The sequence below is a fragment of the Convolutriloba macropyga genome, chromosome 3, assembly GCF_964194025.1.
Source record: "Convolutriloba macropyga chromosome 3, txConMacr16.3, whole genome shotgun sequence".
Lineage (NCBI taxonomy): Eukaryota > Metazoa > Xenacoelomorpha > Acoela > Convolutidae > Convolutriloba > Convolutriloba macropyga.
In genome coordinates, this window is record NC_134470.1 from 20,684,141 (window position 1) to 20,702,477 (window position 18,337).

General features: G+C 35.0%; 1 protein-coding gene across 3 annotated transcripts in view; it reads right to left on the minus strand.

Annotated features, from left to right (window-relative positions):
• Positions 1-3,293: 3,293 nt before the first annotated feature.
• The window catches only part of LOC142336045 (uncharacterized), a 44,729-nt gene continuing 29,685 nt past the window's right edge, over positions 3,294-18,337 (minus strand). The window contains exons 6-8 of one of the 3 annotated variants that reach the window (XM_075384538.1): positions 17,534-17,602; positions 7,862-8,040; positions 3,294-3,855 (exon numbers count right to left, since the gene is read on the minus strand). In XM_075384538.1, coding sequence (XP_075240653.1) covers positions 3,397-3,855; positions 7,862-8,040; positions 17,534-17,602 — 707 coding nt within the window. In that variant the 3' untranslated portion in view covers positions 3,294-3,396. Of the gene's footprint in view, positions 3,856-4,072; positions 4,926-6,373; positions 7,515-7,861; positions 8,041-17,533; positions 17,603-18,337 lie in introns of those variants that run through there. The other 2 variants (XM_075384539.1, XM_075384540.1) reach the window with 2 other exon arrangements.

Sequence of the window (18,337 nt, forward strand, 5' to 3'; positions counted from 1 at the left end):
TGTAACTGTTAGTTAAATATTGGATTGATTTATCTTGGGGCAAAAATATGATGTTGAAACAAAAAAAAAATCTAACGCTTGGCGAATTGCTCTCAAACGACTGACGAATGATGGACTCGTCAGTAACTGGCTGGGGGGCTTAGGAAGAATATGAGGGCGGGGAGGGTTGAGAAACAAAATCTTATTCGAAAAAAATTCAAAGTTCAAGTCACCAACAAACCTGCCTCAGCTAAAAAAAAGTTGTAGAATCTCAAGACTCCTCTAGAAGTCGTAAAAGACCAACATGTTTACAATAATTGCTTCAAACATGTAACCTAACCGTTATCACAATTATGCTCAATTATCATTTGATATTTAGGGGCGTACCACAAATGCACGCTCGTTAGCAACTTACTAACATCGGTAGGTGGGGGTAGGGAATAGACGGGGGAGGGGTTGACGTGGTGGCGGGGGTTAAGGGTGGGTGAGGTGTCTGTAGTTTGGGGATGGTAACTGAATTCACTAAGGGGTGCTACAAAGGACGTCATTAGAGGTTATTATACATCACTTTAACCCCAAATACAATTTAAAAAGCAATAAAATAAACCAATTTTTGGGGTAGCTAAGTATGTACGGGAGAGGGTAGATGGATATAGGAGGGTAGGTAGGTGGGGGAATAGGTAGGTGGCGGGTTCTGTAATTGGAGGACTGATATGGGAAAAAAACTTCTAAAAATGACCTTTCGACCTTAAACATTACCAACAGTACCTAATCATTATCTATGAGTAACTAAGCTACTGTTAAAGTCCATTGTTCGATAACAGTAGAAAACCTTGTAAAACATGTTCGAAAACAAAAGTAAAAAGTACAATTTATGAACAAAATTGCATCAGCAGGAAAAACATAATCGTAGAATACCGGAAACAACTCGAAGAGTTTTGCAACATTAACTCTAACTAATCTCACTCATTGAGAAATATTAAAAAGAAAAAAACTGTCAAATAAAAAAAAATTGGAAAAACGCAAACACTAAAAGTTAGTCACAATTTTAGTTATTTATGTGGGTAGGTACGAGGCGGAAGGTGAGAGATAGCCACAAAAATTCAAATGCTTAGACGAAAAAATATTATACGACAGAATATTATAAGATTAAAAAAACAAAATTTCAAGCGGAAAGTAATTTTCAGTAAAATTGTTCAGGAAAAACGTGAAAAGGGAAGGGGCGGTAATTTCTTAAATCAGAATGAGACAAATATTGAGCCAGTCAAAACTATGATACCCTAAGGCGTTAGCAGTGAAGGGAGTAGTTAGTTTTTCATGAAGTAGTTAAACTATGTTACCCTAAGGCGTTAGCAGTGAAGGGAGTAGTTAGTTTTTCATGAAGAAGTAATTTGAATAAGGATAGTTAATTTGAATGGAGTAGTTAATTTGAATAAGGATAAAACTATGTACTCAAAACTCATTAAGTAAAGGTAGCAAAAAATTTTATTCACAAAAATGTAGGATATTTGGTCAACTTCAAAGGAGACCAACTTTATTCATAGGCGAATAAAGGAACAAACGCAAGAAAAATATGCGAGGCCCGCTTTCTTTCTTCCGTCAGATTTTCGTTTTGTTCACGCGTGGTAGCAAAAAATTTTAGTCACAAAAATGTAGGATATTTGGTCAACTTCAAAGGAGTTATATTCATAGGCGAATAAAGGAACAAACGCAAGACAAATATGCGAGGCCCGCTTTCTTTCTTCCGTCAGATTTTCGTTTTGTTCACGCGTGGTAGCAAAAAATAGAAACGCCAGTTTGTTGTTCTCAGACAAATTATAATCGCAAGTTGAGAAAGGGGAAGCTCTATAATAAAAAGAAAAGGATTTAAAAAATGAAATCTTTTGGGGATATGTTGGGGCGCATAAATCAATTTAAAAATATGATTGTTATAGACTTGAATGGGATCCAAAACTCTCATAAGGACCTCTTCATCTTGAATATCACCAGCTGTTCCTTATTACTATACATTACAAACTACGCTACTGTTAAAATCCAATGTTCGAAAACAAGTCAAAATTCAGAAACGAGGTAAATGGGCGAATAGGAAGAAGTCAAGCCATAAACAAACATGCTTTAGCTAAAAAAAACAGCCGGTAGATTAACCGAAAACTACTCGAGGAGTCGTACAATAAACTAACTAACCCAATTTATCTCAGAAATACCAGGAAAGACAAAACAAAACATAAGTGCAAACGACCAATTTTCAGTTAATGTGGGAGTTGTGTGGAGGCGTAGGTGGGTGGTTGTGGGCAGGAAGTTAGGGGGGTAGGTTTCTGGGGGTTGGTATTGTAGTGGTGGTGGTGGGGAGGGGAGGTGAGAGGATTGTAGGCAGGCGGTAGGTAGAGCTGGTATTAGGTGGATGAGGGTTAGGTAGGGGGGGGGGGGGGGGTCTATATGTACGCGAGAGGGTAGGTAGGTGGGGGTGAGGGTTAAGCATATGGGGCCAGGTAGGTGCTGGTTAGGTAGAATGTAGATAGGTGGGGTACAGGCAGGTGCCGGACTCTGTAATTGGGATAACGTGGAGGGACTGCTATGAGAAAACTTCTCAAAACGGCCTTTCGATTTTTACCAGCAGTACATCACTATTTTTAGTAAGTAGCCCACTATTAAAGTCAAAAACAAAATTCAGCGTTCTCAAAAAAAGAGAAGTTAATGTTTCGATGTTCGAAAACAAAAGTCAAAAGTACAAGTCATGAACAAACTTGCTTCAGCTAAAAAAAATGTAGAATCCCAATACTACGAGTCGTAAAAATGTAGAATCCTCTACGAGTCGTAAAAACCTGTAGAATACAAAAATTCCTCTTCGAGTCAGAAGAACCTGTGGAATCCCAATACTCCTCTTCAAGTAATCGTCACTCGAAAAGTCAAAAGGGTCAACCAAATATTTTGCATTAAAAAGACCAACACGTTTACAATAATTGCTTCCAAAATCGAGAGCGATTAATAATGCATCAAACTATAATTTTTTGTGTCTTCTTAGAAGCGTCAGTGAACTTTTCACTTAGTGTTTAGTAAGGTTCTAAGAAAGCTGCACATGGTCTTAGTGCGCTCGATAATTTACAGTTTCTCCTTTTTCTGAGCACGAACAGTAAAATTGATAAAATTTGGTCAGACAAAAAATCGATTAAGCGGAAAAAATTGAATTAGGATTGCAATATGATTGCTGGAAACATCTTTTGAGAGTAAATATTTACTAAAAACTAGGCTGTTTCTTTGAGCAGCGTAAACAAATGTAGACTGCTTCCAACCCAAGTTGAACAAAAAAAAAAGACTCGATTTCGGAATAGTTTACAATTCAACTATGAAGATATGGTTTTAAATTAAGTCAATTGAAATCAGAATTTAATATAACACCAGTGATGCGATTTGAGGAATCTAAGAGTTTTCTACATATTGTACAGCTTCGCCGAAATCATCGTCATCATTGTCATTATTGTTATTACCATTATCACTACCAGTTATAACTTCTGTGCCATTATCACTAATTATAACATTTTCACTGTGATCTAATTGATTGAAAATGGAGCTACCGGTTGGATCCGATTGCTCAACTTCGTCAAAAGTACTCTCAGTTTCGTTCACATCAAAAGTATCGCTGATCATACCCTTCTCGTTGCCTGGTTCATGCTCTTCGTGGGTTGTGGCATGATACGAATTCGCGGGCGACGGGCTGTGAAAACTCTTCACACTCGTTGTCAGGGACTGGGTTGTATTCTGCTCTTCTTTGCTTGAGTCGCTCAGAAACGGGAACATGAGTACACGTGATAACATGAACTGCAATTTGGGCAACTTTCGCATTATCTGTTGCGCTTCCGGACTCAATTCGTGGTTGGCCTAAAATGTCAGAAATTTACATAATACATTCCCAAACATTCGGAAAAATTAAACTTGTTATTGAGACCTTTCATGCAAAGCGTGTTAGAACTTATGATTCCAAGCTTTCGAAAACTTTCATCTACAAAAAAAATCATTTTAATCTTTCAAAAAGATGAAAATAGCAAGAACTCACAAGAATGAACCCTTTGACGATAGCGCACGTGACAGAGACAGACATACAGACAGAGAATAAACACGAACCCCAATATGAATAGAGATAAACAAGAGTAAACAATTCGGATCGTTAACTAATTTAAATCAAGTGACATCACATGGCAATGGCTAAATAAAAAATTTGAGATTTCAAAAAAATAAATTAAACAAAGTAGTCATTTTGGGGATATAAATGCTAAGGGATGTAGTCAAATGCAATTGAAGAGAAGCAACTAAGGAAACTTCTAAAGCTAAAAGACGTTTTGACACAGAGGAAAAATAAATGAACATTTCGGTTCACTTGTGAAATTTAAGCTAAGAAGAAATGGCGCAAAATAAGTTAGACTTAACATAGTGCAATAACCTGCGAATAGTGTGCAATGCAGAAAATGGCTCCTAACAGTTTCTAAACTCAACAGGCAGTTGAGCGAACTATGGAAGATAAAACAGGAATTTACTTAATCCAGAACGCATTTTGAAGCAAGTAATTTCAATTATTTTCTTCGAAATATCCAGCTGCCCCATTTGGTGTTATTGTTGTTATTTGTTGACATTGAATTTGGATTGCTGTTTGTTCTCGAAGAAGCAGTACTAGCACCAAATTTGTTTGGCAAACAATTTGAAAAGTGATTATAACTTTGATTGTTACTCGACAGATAATTTCTCTGAGCTTCCATCTGGCAATTCGTGGATTTTTCCATCATCTGTAACCCGTTAAAATAACCAATCCCATTTTGAATGGAGGTAGTTGTTTTGTAACTTTGTTTTGCGGAAGAATTTGTAGAATGGGGGTTAAACACAAGCTGATTTGCACTATTTGAATCGTTGTTGTTGTTTTGAAGCGAAGAAGGGTTCAAACCACCAACCGCCACGCTCTGTAAGAATGAAAGCAAGAAGAAAACCAATTTGGCATAATCGGAACAGCTACTCAAAGGTCGAAGAGAACTGTTTCCTTTATATACTTTTCCCACTTTTTCATTAGATGACTGAATGAGAATGGGATTTTTTCATGTAGACGGTTGGCTTCTAGGGGGATTACAGAAAAGCAATAAATCTCGCCCAGCAAACGTAACCTGTTATTATAATCTGATAAATTCTTTAGTTTTAGTCCACCGTGAAAGATCTTTGACCGTTTTGAATCTTGAAGCTGTTTTTTCCACACGTATATTTTTCGCGGGTTTTCACAAGTATGCTTGAATACTTTTTTTACATACGCAATGGACTGAATAAAGATCATCAAGAAGGCCGACTAACAACATTACAATTAATATATACAATTACAGGAGAAATTATCTATTTAAGGATATCAACTCCAAATTTTACAAATTTATCAATTGGGTTTTCTCAGTACAGTTTTTTCACTTCAGCGCAAAAGACTGACTTTGTGGTCGATGGGTGTATTTTGTGAAATAGTTCTAAAGGAAACAGTTCGCGACTTTTATTCACAGCATGATGATCTCAGATGAAAGATAAACCAATCAGAGAGAATATAATTCTACTAAGTGATTGAAATAATTCACACTATATTAATCATCAGTCAAAAATGCACAAGTGAAGTATCAGTGATTCAGTGTTTAGGTTGGGGTTTCAGGAACTTTGCATGAAAGGTCTCAATTTCAGTGAAAAAAAAATTGGCCCATAAACACCTGTGTTACTTGAAAGAGCTACAGTTCAAAAGTGTTTGGACAAAATGTATGAACTGCCCAAGGAAAATTAAAGCATACATCTGAAAGCAAACAAACGAAACATACTCAGCAGATTGTCCGAAAAAATCCTCAATTGATTCCCATACCCCCATTGCGATTGAAAGAACAGAAAAAAACGAAAACAATATGATTTCGGTACAAAAATATTTTTGAAGTGCAAACTATATTGATGTCATTCCGGGATTCTTCATATATGTGTTCCAGCATAAGATTGTGGTTGGCCAAAAGCTATTAAAACTTTCTACAGGTTCACACGCCCGAGGAAACGAGAACGTTGATTGCTTCTAAAAACCATCGCTTCTTTTGGTGTTTACGATTTCTTTTAATCTGCACGCAGTTAAACGATGCACATGAAAACTTATTTAGCTCATGTACTTCACCAAAAACATCTATCAAAATTTCACAGTTTTATACCCCCTCTCAAAAGCAGTTTCAGTTGCACGTCATTTTTGCGTCTTTGTTTTAAATGGTTCAAAATTCTGTTCAAAATTATTTTAGTTCCAATTCAAATAAAAACATAACCGAACTACGTCAGGCGAATTGTTCTCACACGAACGTTGGTTCTTGAGGCTGGGGAAACCTGAAAATTGGCAAAAATTCTCAAAAAACTTTAAAAAATTTCAAGTTTTATAAAAGAACTGCTAAAATTTGCGATATTAAAAAGTTGAAAACTATTCATAGGCCAATAAGGGAGGTTTTCCAGCCCCTGGTGCTGGAAAAATTTGAACAATGACATAAATGTAAAAAAAAATAAAAATTCAAGTTGACAAAAAATTCTAAAATTCGTGATGTTAAAATGTTCATAACCATTCTATTACCCATAGAAACCAAGCAGTAATCTATTATCAAACCCTAGAGGAGGTTCCTTGACACCTAGGGCTGAAAAGCTCAAAAAAAGACAAAAATTTTAAAAATTGAAAATTAGTATTAACTTGCGTGTTTTTGGTTGGTGTACCAAAAGATATAGCTCTTAAAATAGTCATAAAAAGTACTTATGTCTTGCGAAAAACCTATATGGACTTTAACCAGATTCAATTTTAGACTGGTACAACAAAAAACTTGAAAAAAGGCGAAAAATCGAAAAAAAAATTGCAACATTTTGGGCTCAAAAACTCCTAAAAATGACATTTTAACTTTCAACTACGGCTTTCCCAGTAGCTTCACCACACTACGCACTTGAAGGACTACTACGCGGCCAAAAGCCTCTAATTAAACTTAATGCCCTCAGCGCGCTACCTGTTTATCCCGTTTTTAAGGACGATAAGTCAAATGGGTCAGACAAAAAATCGGTCAAGCGAAAAATCCCATTAAAAAAGACCAACAGGACTAATATTATTGGTACAAACTTTGTTTGAGAGCAATTAATCATTTTCTGCTGCCTCTCGCCAATTAATATTACGGAGGGTCAATATTGAAAGGACAAAAAGAAGAGATTGAGCTAGCATACAGTTCCTTCCCTCATTACACGAGGTCGTCTAAGTAGAAAGAGTGGCAGCAGAGTGCTTGCAACAACAGCATAAGAGAACCAAACTGACTCCAGAAAGAAAAATAACGAATTTGCAATAATTTAAATAAGAAAACTATGATGTCAAATGCTTTCAAGTAGCATCACAGCAATTGCAGTCTCAATTAAACAAAACTTGGTTCATATATAACCATAAAGATCCCTTACCCAACATGATAATGAAAATGAAACTAGTAAAAGCCACAAACAGACAAGATATAAACTTGGAGATAGTAACAAACCTTTTTGGATTTCTAAACAACCAGTTTAACCATTAATGAAACTCTGGCGATCTGACACAAAATACAGGCAAAATTAACCCTATTGAACCTGCTGAAAAATAGTAAGCAGATAACTCAAACTACATAATTATGAGCGCCTGAGCAAACAATTTTAACATCTTCCTTAAGCTCAGTTCTTCAAAGGAAGAGCATTGGCAAGCTTACATACAACACGCATAGATCAAAGACTTTTAAAGTCTTCCCGATCGTACATAAATAACGCAAACCAACCGCAGGTAATGCAAAACTGAACTACTATGGCTTGCGCACAGAAGCATTTGATTATTAACATGCAAGTAAGAACTATTCAGTACTCTTACCACATTTTCGTGGGATGAACTTTGAGCCACTGCCAGTATGCTGGCCAGCTTGCTGTCTGTAGCCCCCCTACTCGTACCTCCAATGGAGCCATTGGTGTTTGTCCCCCCTCCCCCTCCGCCGAAACCAGAATGACTATCTGCTTCTTCTCCCAGTTCACTTAAGAATTCCTCCTCCAACTCTTAAAAAATCAGAAGCTTAATATTGTTAATTCATTCCATTAATTTTAAATTCCATTCATTCTATTAAAGTCAGTATAGACATTTCATTAACAAAAATTGCATGTTTATGGAAAAACAGTTACGTCGAGTAATTACTGAGCATTTGATAACATAGCTGGAAGATAGCCAGTAAAACACCTACTTTGTACACCTCTTACACGTAATCACAACAATTATTGCGGCAAAATTAATTCAGCATTTTTTAAAAATTTCAAAATATTTTTATGTTTAGTTAAATAAAACAATATCACGAACAATCCTAAATTTCAGCATCCTCTAATTCAGGACTAGCGAGCGGCTAGAGGTTCCCGAGAGCAAAACCAGGCTTAGTAAAACCTTTGCTTACATGGAATGACGGCCAACAGTCTGTTTTTGACATGACAGTGACTTCGCAGCACACTGAACACACTTTCAAAACGCGGCTCTTGGAGTCAGGTGCCGCTATTGACATTGCCGAGGCTCAGAAGTATAAAGCATATCATGCTCATTTCAATGCGCAGCGTATTTTATATTTCGACTGCAAAGCTTGCGGTCCATAAGTTTAGGTTTTCGCTATGTTTTAAACCCTGAAGAGGTTGCAAACATAACCAGTTAAATTAGAGCACGTTTCTCTCGAAATACAGAGACGTTGCTTCCATTATGTTTGCATCCTGCTTCAGCCGGTGGTCAATAACTTTTTAAGGGGCATCGTATAATATCAGAGCTCATTATTGACTAACAATTAAATTAACAAGGAGGCTCGGTAATGTGCGTCACATAATGTTCCGAAAAACAATAATTTAATCGTGCAAAAAAATGTCACATTATCGGCCCTATGAAACTTGTTGTTGATACGAATACTAGAAAAGACAATCATAAAAATTAAATAACCATTAATTACGACCAAACTCGATCTTTATATTAAAAAAATCATAACAAAATCAAACTCGTATCAGATAGGTTACCTAAGCAAAACAAAATAACCTATACTTCATTAGAAAAAACATGGGACCTGTCCTCGATCGACTGTGTAACACGTCCACAAAAAAAGAGCAAAGCAGACGAAGTTCAAAAAAAATTCTATTTTTGAAAACAATTAATTTCAAAGTTAAATATTAAATCATTAAATATTAACTATAAAAAAGAATTAAATGAGTTCATTAAATAATGAACTCAATTAAATAATCATTCATATCTCCATAAGAAGCAATTGGGACCTGTCGTTATCAATTGTTTGTCATACGACATCAAAATAAAAATTTGCGCGAAAACGGCAATGAAGCCGTGAAAATCATAAGTTTCTCACTAATAAAATTAGAAACGTTTGAGTTTTTATTCCAAGCCAATAGGACCTACCATTAGTGTTACAATTTAAAAAGAACAAAATCCTATAAAATGTACAAACATCTAAAAATCAAACATTTAAAAAAAACTCGTACTAACAAAGCCGAAAAACAATCGGATGAAGCAAAACCCGTATAAAAAATGAATTATAGTTCACTAACAAGATGTTGGGACCTGTTTTTACAGAAATTAATCTACAAATTGGTTAAAAAAATAGTGGAGAAGCTCAGAAAAGCTAAGAATTTTTTTGAAAACAAATGTATTCAAAAAGTCATGATTGACACAGGATTTCAACTTAAAAAAGCATGGATTATATTGCAACCCTTGGGAAGTCAATTGCTCCTGTTATTAATGAGACTATGTCACAAGATTTCAAAAAAAAAAAACAACAAATACAGGCAGAAGCCAAAACTTCAAATTATTTTACGACACCACGGTGCTGAAAGGATTTAATTTATAAGGTGATATCTGAGAGAATTTTAGATCATTACTTGCTTCGATTTTGAACATCAAGGATTTTTTCCAATGAAAGGACTAAATGAAAACGCCAACAAAAATAAACCCAAAAATTGGACAGTATCGAAAACTCAAAAAATTCTGATGGAAACAAATGGTCGAAGCCGTCAGTCCAAACACATAAACAGAGAATTTAATGTTTGAAATGACAAAAGTAGTTGATATATCCAAATGATATAGCTGAAATACATGATGACCAAGCAACAAAAAGGAGATAGTCGAAAAATTTCAGTTGAAAATTATTAAAGCTAGAAATTGAAAACTTTAATTAGGTCCAAATATATGTCTATGGGAAGCAATTGCGACCTGTCATTATCAGGTTAATATTGTAGCACAACAAAAAAAAACGACAAATACAGGCAAAAATCAAAAATCCACTGAAGTTTGGCAGTGAAGTGTTTGGCAGAAAAAACATACTATTCAACCAAAACATCAAACATGTTCAGTTTCACTGTTTTTCAACGCTGTGCATTTCTCAACTGTGCATTTACTCAATTGGATCTGTCCATATTGTGAAAATTGGACAAGAAAACAAAGAATCTGAATAAGCTGGAATTAAGTTCAAAAGCCGGAAGTTTTTTTGAAAAAATTGTAGCATTAAAAACAAAACTAATAGTTAAAAATAAAATTGTTAAAGAAACTATACTAAAAATCAACGAAATCAGGGTTTGGCCTGTTTTTTCTGAGACTGCGCTAAAAGTTGAGAAAAATAAGATAAAATATTAGCCAAATTCAAAATAAATAACATTTTCTTAAAATGAATATACTCAAAGTCATAAACGACATTAGATAACAATTGAAAGCATTGTATAGGTTCACCATCTCTTGAAGAGGTCCCTTTGATATTTCATTGACGTGACTAAGTCACCGGACTTAAAACATTATAACAAATAAAAGCAAAACATATGAAATCAATAAAATTTTACGAAAACACTTTGTCAAAGATATAAAAACCATGAGCTTATCTCTGAAGCCATGATAGATGTTCGTTGCGCCTCATTATTTCGTTACTCATCAGATGCTACTCATCAGTAATTGACATAAAAAAATATAAATGCTGAAATAATTTGAAAAGGCCGCGCCATTTCAATCAAAAAATTTCATTCGAAGGATCCCTGGTGAGATCAAGATCAGCGCTGATGTTGCTGCGCGTCTAAAAACACAACCAATTGTGCCAAATTATTTTGAAATATATCAATTTTTAAACTAAATTTTTCAATATATCAAAAATAAATAATGCATTTCGTATAGTTATCGAGTCTAAATTTGCAAAAAATGGGCATAAAAATAACTCCGGAAGACTCTTAAAGCAATCGGGAGTACCACTAGCTCTCTTTTTGAGCTTAAGAAGATAATGTATACAGCTTTTAGGTGTCTACTACCATCAGAATTAAATAAAGTGGGCTAAAAAAGAATATTTGGTGCCATTTTTGACGAAAAAAGTCAGAATTTTAAAAAATTTAGCAAAAATTCTAGCCAACAAACTGCGATCGAATATTTCAGCAACCCCCATCTATCTTGAAAGATAAAACTAATAACACTGCCGTTAACAATTTCAGCAAAATTGCAAAAATTTGAACAAAAGTTACGGAAATTGGGAACAAAAGCATCGCAATCGGCCGAATGTTCACACACAAAATTTAAAAACTCGATAACTCCCTGTAAAAAACGAAATTCATGAAAATCTTTTTGATTCCACATTCTACGCGGGACCTGCTTTCTTATGATACCACTCACAACTCTCTACGATACATATATCGATCGGCCAAAATTGACTGAACAAAACAAAACTAAAGTGGGTTGGAACAAAAATGGGTTTAATTTCGCACGCACATTTTTTGTTCCGACCCTCTTGAGGGGGGGGGGGGGAGGAACTATATACTCAACTGGGTTTTTTTTTTTGTTCAGTGAATTTTCGCCGCTCGATATAATCATCGTAGAGAGTTGAGACTGGTATCATTAGAAAGCTCATCCAGCGTAGAATATGGAATTAAAAAGATTTTTTTAATTTTCGATTTCTAAAGAGAGTTATCGAGGTTTAAAGTTCTGAGAAAAGAAGAGTGAATTCACGTTGTTTTTATTCACATTTTCCGGAATTTTTGCCTAAATTTTCGTCAATTTTGCTAAAATTTGTTATAATTTTTAAGAATAGTGTCGTTGATTTTATTTTTGAAGACGAACAAGCATTGTTGATTGTTTTGATTTAATTTTTTTGGTCAAAAAATCTGGATAAACATTTCAAAATTTAGACTTTTTCATCAAAAACAGCACGAAATAAGCTAATATAGTCCACTTTGATTAAATTTGCCGACAGTACATCCCCAAACAACACTCAAAAAATCTTTGTAGACTCAGAGGGGGGCTATTTCTACTTCAGAGTCCGCTGAGAGTGCACTGTAGTTAAAACCTTGCCGTGTTTTGCCAACTTTACTCGTTGATTATCAAAAATGCAGAATTTATTTTGAGTTTTCAACTAACAAATTATCTATATCTACAACATTCGAAAAATCAGTTATTCCTAAGGGACAATAAGTATTATTAGGGCTTGTTTTTGGCCATTCTAGGACTGTTACAATCCAAAAAAAATCGGGTTTTAATCAGTCTGTCTTTTTTTTTTTTAAAAAAAACTTTTTTAATAATAAAAAACAGAACATATCAAATCAAAGCTCAGGAGTGATAGGTCCAACCGATTTGCTTGTTAAGCAGCTCCAAGCTAATGCATTAGGATTTTTAATTGAAAATTTATGGTCGTTTCTTTTTTTAAAAATAATTGACCTTTCAATAAATGATGGCTTAATTAACTTTTTCTCTACTTTTTTTCTTAATTTGTACAATTTCCAGCTTAATGTCAGCAAAAAACGACCGCTTCTTCTTTCTACTTATTTAACATTCTCAGTTGCAGTTTTAAGCCTGAAATTATTGTTTTCTGGCTTTGATACCACAAGATTTCAGATTTTTTTTGTTTTGATTTTTGCCAGTTTTTCACGTTTTCTAATGTTGTCACATTATCACTTTTTTGACGGTTCTCATGTCACCTCATTAGCATTCAGAATAAGGCACAATTGAACATATTAAAATTCTGAAAGATATACATCATCGTTTTAACGGCCTCGACGCCTCTTTCTTGAAGAAATCAATTGAATTTTTTAATTTTGTCTCTAACTGTCATTTATACTTTGTCATTTCGGTCGCATGAAATTTCCTGTATAGTGATAGCTTTCATTGGCTTTTCATAGAAGAGTAGAAGAACCGATTTTCTGATATTAGTAGATAGCTGATGGCTTTCATGACGATCAAAATAATCGTTTTCCAAAATTTAAAAAAAAAATTTTTTTGAACTTCGCAATTTTGTTCTTTTTATGTTTCTTTTTGTTACCTAATCTCGTTAGTTAACTACAGGTCAAATATAACATTATGGGTGTCAAAGGAATAAGAGGGATTGGTGTCCCAAAATCTTTTAAAGAATTTGTTATGACCTTACTGGCTTCGACACCGGTTTTTCACAAAAAAAAGTAAACTAATGTGATTTTTGTCATATTTGACGTTCTTTTTGTAGATGCGAGAAGTATTCTGGATAATTACAGGCCTCGAGGGCTTTTTTTGAATAAACGACACTATTTAAATAGCTCTTTTTGTTATTAATGCCTTTCGTGACATTAAATGTAATTTTGTTTCGAAAAAAAAATTACATACTTTAGCACTTCGCTTTTTTGTCTGCTTGTTACCTAGTCTTACTAATGAATAGCCACGTACTAAATTATAGCTGTTTGAAGAAGGCGCAATCAAATGTATTTTGAGTGCCAAAAATTGGCTTGACAGTTTTGACAGCGTTTTCTGGCAAGTTTCAATTGAAATTTTGTTTGTTCTTTGTTGTTCTTTTTAGCCGCTTTAAAAAATGAATAAGGACAGGTCCTAATGCCCTTCTATAGAAGTAGTGGAAATCGTTACCAAACCTTTTTATGGACTGGTCGCATATGTTTTCTGGGGATTTATAAGTTATTTTTGTTTAGTTTTGGGTTTATCTGACGGTATGTTGATTTTGTTATTAAATTTAGTTTTTAAGAGGGACATAAATTTTTTGATGTAATTAATGTTTGTTGTTGTTGTTGTTTGATTTTGCTTTTCGTCTTGACTCGCTTTCTTAATATTGACATATTACAGCAATCTAATGCATCAACTTTTACTCCACTGAGTTATTTGCTTTGGAGGCTATCTTATCGTTGATACAGAATTTTTTGAAAAAGACTTGGGCTTTTTTGGGAATCGCAAAAAATAATTTTTGGGTTCTTCTATCTGTTCCTCATTTGGTAGACAGTTATGCCAAATTTGTGGATGGGCGGGGTCGGAACCTTATGTGCCATCGCACATTACCGAGCCGCCTTGTTGACTTTAAAGAATCAACTGCCGCCAAATGAGTTCACATGTTTAAAATTAATTGCATATAACAGTTTTAGATCACGCAAGGCTCCAAAATCAAGGGCTGATAAAAAGTCCATCGAAAAATGAAAATCGATCAATAAGAATTTTGCGTGAAGGCAAAAAATAGATGAATGCGATTTTGAATGAAAGCAACTTCAAAAATTAAGAAGTTAATCGCCAGAAAGTCGATCGAAACAGTCGAATTGGCAGAAAAGTTGCAGCAATTGAAATTTGGGTCTGCTATACAAAATTACTGACGGAAAACTAAGAAACTACTGAAACAACTTTGGTTGACCAAAGCATAGTGGCACCACGCCAAAAAACTGAATCAATAAAATGAGAATCATAATTCCATAAAAAGCATCTATTTTTAAGAAGGACATTTTCAATGTCTCGGTCGATCAGACAAAAATGTCAAATTAGTACAAGCATAATTATATTACAAAACCTAACCGACTAAAGTGCGGCAAAGTGATCTTATAGACTGGCTTGGTGCTTGCCTTTTGTTGTTGCAGCTACCTTCAGCCAGGCGTATGAAAGGAGGGAGCATAAAAAAGAAATATTTTGAATAACGCTCTCAAATTGCATCGTTTAAAACTTGCAATCTGACAAATCCACAAAGTTTTAAAGGAATGTTGTATTTATCTGAAAGTAATACCTTGTGCTATCTCCTGGCAGCAGAACGGCCACAACTTTGACGTGTACTCAGATTAAAATTTTTCATGTTTCTTTTTTATTACTTTTCGTTAATGAAAAAATTCATATATAACAAATGAAATGATTCGAAATATTTGGCCGCACTTTAGATTGATTTTCAAATTTTGTTTTGGCAGCGAAAAAATGGGTTAAAATTGTATTTGGGTGTAATTGTATACCGGTAATTTTGATAGCATCGGAAGCAACTCTTGAGCCATTCAACAAAACTTGCCAAACGCACAGCAAACCACGTCGCTATGTTTGTCTAAATAGATTGAACGAATGGTAGCAAACTATGGCACGTTGGTCTGCACCAACTTTGATGTTAATACAGAAGCTTTATTACTATTTTTACGACTAAAATATATTAACATAACCGACTAACGTTGGGCGAATTGCTCTCAAACAACCGGCGAGAGGTCGGATTCGTCAGTAGCTAGCCACGGTTTAGTTAGGCTAGCTTTAGCTTAAGGGGCGTGAGTTGATCGCACCGGGGGGGGGACACCGGCGCTGATAGAGGGCAACAGGGGAACGGTGGGAGGGCGGTTTTGGCTCCACGGGGCCCTTACTGCCTGAACGATGTGCAGAAGTCAGCTGATGGGCTCTAAGAGAAATTAATGCCCGCTGGGCGCTGCCTGTTTATCCTGTTTTTGGGGACGAATAGTCAAATGGGTCAGACGAAAAATCGGTCAAGCGAAAAATCGCATAAGAAACCGACCGGACTAATATAGCTGCTACGATCTTCGTTTGAGAGGAATTAAACATGCTATCACCAAGCAATTATGCAACTTAAGACAGCTTCTACATATTAACAACAATTGCCGAGGCAAAAACTAAGTACCCAAACCTCAATTGCAGTTCAGATTTTTTAAATTAAGTAAACAACATTCAGGCTGCACCACATGTACATCACAAAATGTGATAAAAAACACCAACCGCAGAAAAACACTTACGTCTGACAAAACCACAAGTTACAGAACACGTAAAAATTTCGTAACCGACAACAGTGATAAATTTAGAGTAGAGTTATATTTAGATTTCATTACTTTTACCACGAAAGCGAACTTTCTTTTGCTTTTCAATTTACCAACTAGAGGTCAGTCGTTAACCAGCGAGTTATTTATACTCAATGCTTGAACTTAAAAGCAATTTTTTTCAGACAAATTTCTGCCGGTCGCTACAACGACTATTCAAGTTTTGCTTCTAGTTTAAAATTTGAGAACCCCCCCCCCCCATATCTATTCCATTTTTCTAACCGAAAACCAAAAGGAACACAAACCCCTTAACGTCGGATGCCTTGCTCTCGAAAGACAGACATGACCAATAAATTTAGAGCGGGCGTAGCTCGGAAATGTTTTATGGCTGCAAAATCCCCCCACCCCACAGATATTCCAACCCGGGACCTCCAGGATGCCAGCCTAAAATCTTATCCACAAAGCGGCAATGCCTTTGCTTCTCCTTCGCTCACAAGTGCTTTTACATTAGTAACAAAATTTATTTCAGAATGAGAGCAACTTAGATCACTCAAAAATGAGGAACTCAGGCTTCAAAAAGTTACTCAAGAAGTCAAAGAATGTAGACCAAAAGCTCAAAAATGGTCAAGCGAAAATTTTGCATTAAGACGTTTACAATAACCGCTTCAAACATTGTTCGGGAGCAATTAAACAAGGAAAAAATGTAAGTTGACAGGACGGTAATGGGAGGTGAGTATATTTTTAACAGTAACGCACAAGTTTGCTGAAGCCAAAGTAAAAAAAACATATGGACAAATGTTGATCCACGACTGTTTTCAAATGACAAAAATGAGGATGTCAAATTCGCGAATTTAAAAGAGAATTTCAAATATTTCTCAACACAATATTCATCTAAATCAATTGTGAACAATTTGCCGTCAACTCTACTGCATATCTAAAAGGGACTACTTTTCAGAGGAGAAAGGGCGAGTTTCCATTTGCATCTATTTAAAAACGACTTGACAAAATGTCTCCAAAAACAAAAAATAGTTTATTGGACGCTCAAATTACTAAAATTCTATTTGGTTTACTCGACCATGTTAAAATTTTTGGGATATAGCTATTTAACCCAAATTATTCGGATATAGCTATGGCGAAATTTCAGAATCAGTAAATTTTCTGAACGGTTAAAACTCGTGAGGGATGTAAACTTCCAATCCTACCAACTACCAATGCAGCAACGTTTTTTCCCCGAGAACACGCGTTAGACAGATTTGCGCTCGACGGAGACGTTCATTTAACTAAGTCTGCCAATTCCACAAAATAGTTGAATAATTACAGTACACGGCGAAAAAGAGTATATCGAAAGCTGCTTCCAATAAGTCATCGCTTTCAAAGAGTCATTTAACACTTCATCAGTTAAATCGATGAAAACATTACCTAAAGATATCTTTCCTGACAGGAAATTGAAAATGCCGGCAGTTTTTTGCATTTTTGCAACTACTAGCATACGAAAAAATGCAAAGAACAGGCTCTGTGGACTAACTTGAAGTAGCTGAGGCTGCTGATGACGAGTTGAATTGTGAGTCAAAGAAATCCAAGCTGAGAGATTGCACTGAAATAAACAAGTAAACATCACGCATTCAAATAATGTCCGTACGGCGACTGGCTAATTAATTGGCAACTAAATTTTTCTCACAAATGTTACGCGTAAAAATTTTGACGTCCTATTTTTCAAAATATTTGAGCAAAGGAGCCACTTCAGTTTCCATTTCAAACATAGTTTAAAAGCCATCTTTGAATTATTGCACACCAATTTACTACAAATAATTTTTAAGACAATTTGAACATGAATATTTAACAAATAGTTCCTTTCAGAAATGTTTAGCAATAGTTTGAAAGCAATAGTTGGTCTTTTGATATGCAGTGAGGCCTTCAGAAAAAAGTTCAATTAAATATGTAATCTTTTGGCTTTCCTGAGTAAAATTCATTCAAGTTTTTGCACTGATGAATAGATAATACAATTTAAATGACAGATTATAAAAGTTCAAAGATTTTAATTACAAAAAGTGACAAATCGCCTTTAAAAAACTAGTGAGGATATTTCATCGTTAAGTTGAACAATTGTGGACATTTTTGTGCAAAGAAACTCGCCATATTCCGGACATTAACTAAAAACTAACTTCAAGCTGTGATTTTACATTACTCTTCAACATTACTTTTAACAACCACAAAATTAGACTCTCATTAGTTGACTGCAGAACTTTGAAAAGTATGACTAATTAACAAGCTTTCAGTTATCTTAAAAAATCGCAGCAGTACAATTTAGTAGTTGCCTACAATTGGTTAT